General features: G+C 36.7%; 2 protein-coding genes across 2 annotated transcripts in view; both read left to right on the forward strand.

The window, feature by feature from the left end:
* LOC124137118 (E3 ubiquitin-protein ligase rnf213-alpha-like) overlaps positions 1-9,070 on the forward strand; it is a 175,197-nt gene extending 166,127 nt beyond the window's left edge. The window contains exon 93 of the transcript XR_007218279.1: positions 7,598-9,070. The gene's annotated coding sequence lies outside the window, so the exon portion shown is untranslated. The remainder of the gene's footprint in view (positions 1-7,597) is intronic.
* Positions 1,208-9,070, forward strand: LOC125373311. The gene is made up of 4 exons (XM_048384316.1): positions 1,208-1,246; positions 3,071-3,160; positions 3,412-3,608; positions 5,620-9,070. Exons 1-4 carry the CDS (start codon positions 1,208-1,210, stop codon positions 5,795-5,797), a joined length of 504 nt encoding a protein of 167 aa, XP_048240273.1. The 3' UTR covers positions 5,798-9,070.
* Positions 9,071-12,147: the final 3,077 nt, after the last annotated feature.

The following is a 12,147-nucleotide window of genomic DNA, read 5'->3' on the forward strand; positions in this document are numbered from 1 at the left end:
TCTTAGCCCATGTCAAAATAGCTGCAATGGAAATTCTAAAATAAACATTTCTAAAACTCCTTAATATCAAATGGCACTAGTTCAGTATGCGCTTTATATATAGACATGCAATGTTTGGCAAGGAAATATTTAACAGTTTATTTGTTATACTACTTAAGTAAACCAATCCTTTATTAAAACTTAAATCCAACTTGTTGTCATGGAAACATAAAAAATTCTAAAAGTGCTATATATATCAAAAGGCACCAGTTCAGTATGTGCCTGGTGGACATGCAAAGTTTTGTAAGAAAGTATTTAACGGTTTTTGAGTTACACTCTGGAAACGAACAACACTCTGAAAACGAACACCACCCCTGTAGAACCTAAGTCCAACTTATTGCCATGGAAACGTGAAAAATAAAAATTTCTAAAATTCCTCAATAGCAAGAGGCACCAGTCCAGTATGTGTCTGGTAAACATGCACAGATTTTGTTGGAAAGTATTGAATGGGTTTTGAGTTATTCTCCGGAAACAAACTCTACCCGAGAGAACCTAAGTCCATCTTGTTGCCATGGAAACGTAAAAAATAAAAATTTATAAAATTCCTAAATAGCAAAAGGCACCAGTTCAGTATGTGCCTAGTAGACATGCAAAGTTTTGTAAGAAAGGATTTAACAGTTTTTGAGTTACGCTCCGGAAACGAACAGCACCCTTATAGAACCTAAGTCCAACTTGTTGCAATGGAAACGTAAAAAAATAAAAATTTATTAAATTCCTAAATAGCAAAAGGCACAAGTTCAGTATGTGCCTAGTAGACGTGCAAAGTTTTGTGAGAAAGGATTAAAGGGTTTTTGAGAAACGCTCCGGAAACGAACACCACCCTTATAGAACCTAAGTCCAACTTGTTGCAATGGAAACGTAAAAAATAAAAATTTATAAAATTCCTAAATAGCAAAAGGCACCAGTTCAGCATGAGTCTGATAGACATGTAAAGTTTCGTAGAGAAATATTTCACGGTTTCTGAGTTATGCTCCGGAAACGATTTCGGGACGTACACACGCACGCACACACACGCACGCACACACACACACGGACGGAACCCATTTCTATATCCCCCGCCAACTTCGTTGGGGCGGGGGATAACTATCCTTAAGTAGTTGTACCCATATTAACACATAGTTGCCCACAAGTAGGAAAACCTCACTTCTTTCCAATACCTGATAACTAGATGCAGATGGCTTGGGACATGACAGGGTGTACTTATGATGTAATAAAGGTTATATTCTTGGAATTATTAACAATGACAACTTACTGTTTTGATTATTCTTGTGAATACCAAACCTCTATTACATCATTGCCAGAATATCCCAGAGAAACTGGTGGGTTCTTAAATCTGTTTGTTTGTTTGTTGTTTAACTCTGCACTCAGCAGTACTCCAGCTATTTGATGGTGGTCTGTAAATAATTGAGTCTGGACCAGACAATCCAGTGATTGATATCATGTGCATCAATCCACGCTATTGGGATACAATGACATACATCAGCAAAGTCATTGAGCCTGGCCAACTTCCGTTAGTCGCCTCTAACCACAAGCATGGATTGCTGAAGGCCTATTCTAGTAATCCCCTTGGATAATTATAGTTGAACGTGGCTATACCTATTAGATTCAGCTGTCCAACTGATGCTTCGATTCCTAATAGTTAAAAGATTGCATCAAATTTCCCCAGAGGATTTAAATTTGAATGAATGACATTGTATTGGATTGTATAAAAAGTATCGCAGAGCCGTGAATGCTCTGGACGGAGTTGACACCGCTCTTGTAGTATCTGGCATGGGACTCGGTGTAGCGGGTATCGGTTTACTATCAACTATAATCGCCGCGCCTATCGTGCTCGGCATGGAAATAGCAGCTGGAGTCTCGGGACTGGCAGGAATAGCGATAAAATTCATTTCTCGTAGGTTGCAAAAGAAAGCATTAAAACACGATAGTATTCGGATACTCGCCGAAGCAAAGTTGAACAGCATTGAGGATCATATTTCGACAGCAATGGCCGATTGTAAGATATCCGAGGATGAGTTTCGTTTAGTGCGGTCGGAACTCACCAAATACAATGAAATGAAGCAGGAGATTCGATCAAAATCTCGTAAGACCAGTGGTATTAGCGAAGACGAGAAAAAAAAGTTCATAGAACAGGGGAGGCAACAAGCGCGTCAATTATTCCGTGCCAAAACCAAAGAACTGGTTGGAGATTAAAAATAGATTGCTTACTATCGTTTGATCACATTTAGACAAATGCTTACATAAATATATATAATAATGGAGAAAGCTATTAAATGGAAAGAATTACCACAAGGTTTTTTATTATATCAGTGATGTCAAACCAACCAAATACGGTTATCAATTGTTTCTTATCAATTTACAAGAAGAGTGTAGTTATATAGTCTGGTCTCCTAGTAAAATGAACGAAAAACTTAATAAAAATGTTGAATATCGCTTTATCGATAAAAATAATAAAGAATATTTTTATTACCATTTAGACTCATCTAAAGCAATGATTGGCCCCAGGTATTGGTGAGCTAGAGCCAATTTCATGACTATCGTTGAATCGCATCATCATTTTCACATAAAAAATTCCATCTGTAGTAGCAGTATAGGTATATGAATCTGGCTCCAGTGGAAGTGAGCCAGAACCCTTATTACCTATAAAAATTTGTATCATAGACTCCAGGTGGTGGTGAGCTGGAGCCAATTTAGCTGAATCTTATGACTATCGTTAAATCGCATAATCATTTTGACATAAAAAATTCCTCCTGTAGTAGCAGTATAGGTATATGAATCCTGCTCCAGTGGAAGTGAGCCAGAACCCCTATTACCTATACTACTGGGTCCTATTTCACAAGCAAGCATAGTGCTATGCTATAAGACTGCTTTGTGGAACAGGACCCAGCTACGTGAGTGTTATATTTGTTCATCATGTGGGATGATAATGTTCTGTTTATCTTGAGAAAAAAAGACTGAGATGAACATTTGAACAAAAATGGGATTCATTCACTTCTGGTAGGCTTAATCAATATTTTCTCATTAATTTCAGGCCCGACAGTTTTGCAGATTCAAGCATATACAGTCTTTTTGGCTGTTGCTCAGTTTTGAGAAATCAGTTGTCTTAGCTCAACATGCACAGGTGAGAAAAAATCTGTTTATTTTCATACAAATAATCACTTTTGCAAATATCTTCCAGACAAAGCTTTTTTATTGTTTAATAAATAATGTGTGAATTTGATTTCTCTTATAGGCACCAGATTGGAATGATTGCTGAAAGTAGGCTTTTTTTCTATTTATTATCTGTCAATTAATACAGACTTTAGTTCTGTTCAAAATCTTTCCTGTTTTCACTGGAATTTGTTGTTTCATAGTCATGCATCTATCATTTAGGATGCCTTTGACGATTTTGACAATGAACTGAAAGGTCTCCCAGATGATGCCAGAGCTCATCTTAAACAGTTTTGTCAGAACAAGAACCTAGAAAAGCTGGAGTACCTTTTGCAGCAAATGTTTGACTGTCTTCTGCTGAGAGTAGCTCAACCAGTTGACCCAAATGATCAGGAAGCCATCGACCTGAAACGCATAAGGTGAGCAGTGTTGAATGTTTCTTATTCTGAATGTGTGTTGCTGATGATTTGTCTTTTTCTGAAAGTGTAACACACTGATGATTCGTATTCAGAATGTACATTAGGATGATGATTTGTATTCAGAATGTTAGGTTGAGTATGTCTTCCCTCGCATTGTATGTTAGCCTTGTGCGTCTTCATTATTTTGAATGTATGCTAGCCTGATGTGTCTTCCATGTCATAGTATGCTAGCCTGATGTCTTGTTCTGATTGTGTTAGCCTCGTGTGTCTTTTTATCCCCAGCCGGGCCAGAAATGGCCGAAGGGGGATTATGTAGTGGCGCAGTCCGTCCGTCTGTCCATCCGTCCCACAGAGGGTTTTTCGTTTCAACTAATTTTGACAGAGTTACTGCCCCTGTTTTACGGAGCTTCATTTGCCTTATTGTGAGAGAGGGTACTAAGCTTATGAAATCAACTCCTCCTACAGTTTCAAGAGAATACCCCGACATAACTAATTTTGACAGAGTTACTGCCCCTGTTTTACAGAGCTTCATTTGCCTTATTGTGAGAGAGGGTACGAAGCTTGTGAAATCAACTCCTCCTACAGTTTCCAGAGAATATCCCTGACACTCTACACACAAGATGTCGACATGTTGATGATACGCATATCGCAGTCCCGTTTCGTTTCGACTAATTTTGACCGAATTACTGCCCCTGTTTTACGGAACTTCATTTGCCTTATTGTGAGAGAGGGTACTAAGCTTGTGAAATCAACTCCTCCTACAGTTTCCAGAGAATATCCCTGACACTCAACACACAAGATGTCGACATGTTGATGATACGCATATATCACAGTTCCGTTTCGTTTCGACTAATTTTGACAGAGTTACTGCCCCTGTTTTACGGAGCTTCATTTGACTCATTAAAAAAATTCATGCAGTGGATGTTGTGCTCTCAGAGCACTCTTGTTCTGAATGTGTGTAAGCTTGATGTGTCTTCTTCTGAATGTGTGTTACTGTCTTATTTTGAATGTGTCAGCCTGATTTATCTGCCATCTCATTGTGAGTTAGCCTGATGTGTCTAATTTTGAATGTGTGCGAGATTGATAACTTCTTTCTCTGACTGCATATTAGATATGTAGGGTCAGAATGTTTTGGGTTTATGTCTTGTTTTGAATGTGTGCTGGCCTGATGAATGTTTGTAAGGTTAATGATGGGTCTTGTTTGAATGTGTTAGATGGTTGATATTTTGTATGAATTTATGTTTGCAAGAGGATGACTTTATCAGAATGTGCTTGATTGATTATGTGCCTTCTAAATGTATGTTAGGCTGACGACATGTTTTGTTTTCAATGTTCATTAGGTTGATGACCATGTGCCTTATAAAAGTGTATCCCATTAAGAAACATTCAACCATATTAAACTAGCTTATTTATGAAGTTGAAGTTGAAAAGGATATCAATATTGACAACCACTGATTGTGTGGTACAAAACATGTTTTAAAATAAATAAATGAATGGAGAGAAATGAAAGATATAGTAGATTAAAAAGCTTTTAATTGCAAAGCGTCAATGCCAAAGATGAATCAGCCTGGACTATCTGTTGAAACATATTCCATAGGGTGTAAAAGGCAAAATAGTGATGAAAAGTACATGAATGGATCACTGAAAATCAGTGATGACACTAGATGTTTGCAAAAAGGGTAAACAAATGCTCTACCAGTAGCATCTGCCGCTCACACAATCTCATCGTAAGGTAAGGCTTATAGCCCAGGTAGTAGTTATATTGAGTCACAACAGAAATTCCCTTTGACTAGAATAATTAAGGTGTGAATAACATGTATGATAAGGTAACTGAACATACTAAATACAGTGGATATTTAGCCTAAGTCAAATAAACTTTGACCAATTTCATCAGGAATCAGTCAGTATTCTTCACAGATGGATCTCTCACATGTTGTTTTATTCACTGGTATGTTTATGAATGCAGTAGGTATTTTGTATATGCTTCACCTTTGCATGTTAATTTCCTCAGTCTGCGAGACATCCTTCAAGGTGACCGAGATGCTCCGCTGTACTGTAAGGAACCTGATGAGACACTGACCGAGGAAGACATCCTCACATTCCCAGCAGACATCTTGGGGAAGCACATTCCCGACACCTGGCTGGCTGTCCTCCGGGAACTCACACAACGCAGAAAGGAGTTTCAATAGTGCCTCAACTTCTGTCAATAGTGGATTGTCATACTTATGTTGTGTAAATGTTGAATCTAATAGAAATTATGAATTGTGGCAGTCCTCTGGTAACTCACACAACGCAGGAAGGAGTTTCAATAGTGCCTTCAGTGTAGGTCAATAGATCGTCATACTTTTGTTGAAGTAGAATGAAGATGTCGATCACTTAATATTACAGACTTATATTAATTCTTGACATAACTACTTTCGGTTTGTTTATTATCTTTATATTTGAATTCGCTGATGTTACAATTGCTCTCATGTATATATTTTTTTTCATATAGTGCAGTAGTTTTCCACTTTTTGCTTTTCATTTTGTGATGTGTTATAACCAAATTGTTTTGAATACTTGTATCTTGAAACATTTTTAATGAAACTATACGTATCATGTTATGTATGATTTAATCACTCGATATATATTTTCTAGACTTTTTCCTATTTAGAATATGTATATGACATAAATTCAAATGATTTTGATAGTGCTGATGGAAAAGAAATATGTCCTTGCTCTTAGTACTTAGTACTGCTTACTCTTACATATTGCATAATAACATATATTCTGGAATGAATGTTTTTGTTCATGCCAGAGGTTTAATGTAGGTTACAACATTGTAGATGTATACATATGTATTTTCTTTGGTGTGGCATTCTGCTGTGCCAAGATGTACCAGTATTGATCTGTAACATGGTCTACACACTATGCTATAGAATACACATTTCTTTTTCTTACCTGATCTTAATACATGCAGCTGTGTACAGAGATTCACCTATAGAAAACACTCATGCATTCTGTGTTCACTCAGAAATATGTAACTGATGGATCTGTTCCCTCTACATGATCATATTAGTAACAGCACCCTTTGCTATGTATATATATATGCAGAGATTTAATTCATATTTGTTGTTAGAATCATATATAAACTTCTCTGTCATTGGTGTTTGAAGGTGAACTTGTATGAGGATTTGATCAGCATCTGTCTGATTTGCAATATGTTGACCTTCTTATACAGATTACAATTTCTTTTTGGATTGTAGATGAATGTTTACAAATTATTATTTTGTTTAGTATTGAGGTAAGAAGAAGACATTTTACCTGAACAGAGTCTTAATAACCAAGCTTGATGTTAATAATAATATTATTTAAAGAATCTTTATTGATTTTTTGTTGTTTTAAAACATGTCAAACAGTAATAAACACACAAATGGATGTTCAGTAAATACTGTAGATCAATATTATATCAATGACAGGAATATGATATGAATGCATTCTGTTGTGTCAAGTTGAGGCGAAAGGGTTATTTATGTGATGTTATAGGAGTTGAAGATACTGCATTTTCAATGTAGAACTATATGTTCCCTGTAGATTTGATGTCACTTAGTTGACTTTCAAATCCAAACTATAATACTTTCTGCCCAAATGGATACTTGAAGTATTTTGGTAACTGCAACTCTGCTTTCTGTAGCCTACACTTGTACATACATGTATAATCATTTCCAAATGACTGAGACAGAAGAAACCTATGTGCTAGTCGATCAATTTTCCTGTATTATTTCCAATATGTTTGATAGTTGACTGCACTCAGAAAGTCAGATTATCAATCGCTTTGTGAAAGATTTATCCAGGGTATGATTTATTCAGGTTAACTGATAACATGTAATAATGTGTATATCACTCACTCACTCACACACACACACACACACACAATAATATTAAATAACATAAACACCATTTTATAATCATGCTTTTGTTTGCTTCACATGTACCGGTACGTTTTGTAGGGGTTTTTTTCAGTAATATGTCAGTTTTGATTTCTTTCCTGTATTATTGCAGTTTGCTTCATTCAATGCAGCACATCCAGAATGTGTTTTTTTCACCAACATGGTGAATAAAATGTACAAAAAGTAATGTTGTTTATCTTTGTATTAGTAGATATACATTTTAAAAGCAAGAGCTTTATGAGCAGTTGTTTAAAGTGGTTTATATCATCCAGTATGTATGCTATAGTAAAACATTTCATGTGTTGCTTGGAATATTTTGACTTTGAAGTTACAGCTATGATCTGTCTTTCAAAAAATGTTTCATTTAACAGGACCTCATAAATTCAGTATATTGATAATGAGATGTATTTAGATGTCCTTTTATAGAAAAAGTGACAAATCAGGTCACAAAACTAGGTTGATATCTTGATTTGTTGAGAGACTGTGTTACAGTAGATAGAAAACTAATTAATCTAGATGACATGACCATCACACACGAGGTTCCCCGACACAAACTGCTGCAGTAGTTATTATAGTCGAGGAACTATTGTGATTGGCTGAATGTCAAGGATCAGGATGTTAGTAAATAGGTGAAGTGTGTATATATGTCATTTTACAATCAGGTTTCATTTGTGTACATATAAATTCATTAAATCAGATTTGTTTTATTTGATTCTTTAGTTGCTTTTGACATCCCAGTTTAATCCTTTCTCCTCAACGGATGATTTAATGAGGCAAATGTTTGAAAGTTTGAAATATATTTTTGTTTATCTAGTGTCCATTTTCATACCATTCTCTTAAACAGTGAAATCATGAGCACTTTACAGAAAATATATCTCTGTATTTGGAATATGATTATTGAAGGTCATCTTTTGAATATATTTTACTATAGCTTAGAAATACATTTGCTCATACCTGTACAACAAAATATATTCATGGTGAGGTGAGGTGAAATTCAAGATTATTGCACTTATATATATGTGTCTGTCTGGCTGATTGTACTAATCCTGGCTAAATCCGGGGTTTTTTTTTGTGCTAGCCCACTGAGATACCATGTGGCAGTTTAACATAGCCCACTCAGACAAACTATAATGATTCCTAGCCGCAACATGTAAGTAAACTGTGTATAGAACTGAAGTTTCTGTGGTAAAGCAAAAAGCAATGATTGCATGACATGGTACCTCTTAATTGTGAAAATTAAGGATGTTGGAAAGGCTCGTCATTCTGTGATGTTAAGGTTAGAAATATGTTTATCACATAATATTTTGTTTGTTTATCTGCTTTTTAGGTGTTGGTTGTATTTGTTTTCTATTTAACAATAAAGAACTCACCTTTAATCATGTTATTACAGTTTGTAACACAGCAGTCATAGTATTTAAGACTTTGTTATGATCGGAAACCAGAATAATAATAGTTTTCTCAGAAGACATTTTGATTCTGTGCTCTTTAGGTGAGGAATGCATGACATGATTTAATAAAGGCTTATAACTGGTTTGTTTTTGTCATGATTTTTTACTTTTATTTCAATGAATATGTTTTAACTGTGTGAAACATAAACTTTCACTTGGGTAAAACATGTCATTGTTGTTAATTGGATCCTTTTAGGTTGATCCTGCCTGTCCTTGTTTAAGACACTGACTATTTGTAAAAAGGCATCATTCACAACAAGTCTCTCACTCAAGGAACCAGATTAACATCTGAATGAAAAAGCACAGCATCAAAAATACACAAAGATGTTTAGCAACAATGGCTCCAGATCTAAGCGGCAGAGATGGCACCAGATGTTATTGGCCAAAAATATAAAGAAAACAAACAATAATTTGACAATTGATATGTGTTCATTTCACACTAACACACAACATTCCAAAATACCATTTAATACACTTACATTTTTCGCATGTGGAACTCAACATTACGCGCATGTGCTCATGGCAGACCAGGCCCACAGTATCCCATGTCAAGCAGACAATTGAGACTGTAGCAGTGTGTGCCTTGGCTGGCTGTGTTTCATTAATCTCCCTATGACATGGATCATAGGAATGGTTCAGTCAACTCTTCCAGCCATTCAATATTCATACAAGCAAATTTGGTAGGTGGCCAATTTAGTTATGGCTACATGAACCAATGCCTTTGATTTTGATCTTATTATTCAATTAACTTTAACTTTTTCAAGAATTTAAGTGCATAACAATGCTGCAGATCTCTTATTTGGGTCTTTCAGGCAAGGTTTCTTCAGGTTTTCCACGGCTTTTGAACACAAGGTATCAGTTATCAACAGAAACCCTCTTCAGGGTCAACTATCCTCAAGTAGTTGTACCCATATTAACACATAGTTGCCCACAAGTAGGAAAACCTCACTTCTTTCCAACACCTGATAACTAGATGCAGATGGCTTGGACATGACAGGGAGTACTTATGATGTAATAAAGGTTATATTCTTGGAATTATTAACAATGACAACTTACTGTTTTGATTATTCTTGTGAATACCAAACCTCTATTTCATCATTGCCAGAATATCCCAGAGAAACTGGTGGGTTCTTAAATCTGTTTGTTTGTTTTTAACTCTGCACTCAGCAGTACTCCAGCTATTTGATGGTGACCTGTAAATAATTGAGTCTGGACCAGACAATCCAGTGATTGACATCATGTGCATCAATCCACGCAATTGGGATACAATGACATACATCAGCAAAGTCATTGAGCCTGGCCAACTTCCGTTAGTCGCCTCTAACCACAAGCATGGATTGCTGAAGGCCTATTCTAGTAATCCCCTTGGATAATTATAGTTGAACGTGGATATACCTATTAGATTCAGCTATCCAACTGATGCTTCGATTCCTAATAGTTAAAAGATTGCATCAAATTTATCCAGAGGATTTAAATTTGAATGAATGACATGAATCAAGTAAAAATATGTGATAAACCTCCCTAGAACTACCCTTATATTTGCTGATATTCTCACTTGTAACATCAGATGCTGTAAAACCATCTGTCAGATTGTCATTTTGGACTTGATGATGTCACTACCAGCTTTTAAGTCAATTCTATTTCTGATGACCTCACTTCCAGCATAAGTGGCATCACTTTCAGACTTGATGATGTCATTTCCGGTATTCATATTGTCATATCCTTTTCTGACGTCACTTCCAAGTGGATCATATATCAAATCAAGATCTTGTTTATACTTCGGTGACAGCTAGGCATAACACATTACTGGTAATCCAGGATAACCAACTTACAAAATGTGTTTAGACAAGCAGGTGGTGCACAGAATTTTGGCAAACATATCTGGTTTGTTACGGGTACTGTCCGTTTGGCTCCATATGAGAACGAGGAATTGTAAAATAACTCAAAATTGGAAATAGTCTATTAAACTCCTACTGTTGTGCCTCCCTCCATTCAAGATGTCAACTTGCACACACAACATGATAGTTTCTTTTAACAACTTTTTCCAGTGATGAGAATAAATGTAACAAACAGCAGATACTGTTGGGTACAGGGTGTTCATTGCCGTGTACTGTATGGACAGTTAACAGACTTTTCCCGATTTTGAGTTATTTTGCAATTCATCGTTCCCATTTGGAGCGTACATTGACAATACCGAACACAACGTATAATCACAATGAAACTTCACATGATGCATGAACACCACATGCAGGGTTTTACGTGACGCACAAATGTGCAACCAGTACGCACAAATGTAGAGAATGGTCCACAGGGATGCACAATAACATTCACTGTACCTACAGCGCATCAAGAGCATTTATGGGTGTCTTTTATCTCAATCAATCATGACCACTGTCTACATGACCATTGATTCATTCCAGGCTCTAAAGTAATTATCTTAACGTACAGTACACTACACCATTTCATAACTTAACAGGACACTCATATTGCCTGCAAGGACCCTTAAACTTGATTATTGGGGGTCCCCTGAATCCCACTTTTGTAAAACCCTGGTGTGCACACTGAAGCCAAAGGGGAACTCGCATTCACTTGAGCTAATACATTTCAGCTACTTTTAAGCACAGTGAGGCCCTTACATATGCCTCTAAGACAGTATCTTGATGAACAGACATAATGGCAAGGGAGGGGTCTAAAATATCAAAATCCTCTCTCAGTGTGTGGGAGGAAGGGGTCGTCTGCAACATATACTCCAGACCCCTGGACCACAACCACCACCATCCCCCTTCAGAGTTCTAGATCCGCCTATGGCGAATTGTGGGTAAGATTGACGTCAAAGACCCAAGTTGTCCGAATGTTTAGCAAATCTCAAAAAGTGTAATTTCTTTACTGTGGGACAGGTGAAGTTCCAATGAAACCCAGCATGGCAGATCTGGACAAGATCTCGTTACAGCAATTGCACTACGCAATGGATTCATATCTGCTCCTGTTATCAAAATGAGAATTCCGTAAAATAACAGGAAGGTGGATTTCATCATCTACCCTTCAAAACGGGCTCTGTGCAGCCCGCCTGGAAGCGAGGCCTGCTGTGAAGGGTGTGACCCTAACAGCTTACTGTGGGCGGCAAAGATTAGGGTGGGCTAGGCAACATCATGCAGGGACGGG

This window comes from Haliotis rufescens, unplaced genomic scaffold (assembly GCF_023055435.1).
Source record: "Haliotis rufescens isolate VD_foot unplaced genomic scaffold, xgHalRufe1.0.p SCAF_5, whole genome shotgun sequence".
NCBI classification, from domain to species: domain Eukaryota; kingdom Metazoa; phylum Mollusca; class Gastropoda; order Lepetellida; family Haliotidae; genus Haliotis; species Haliotis rufescens.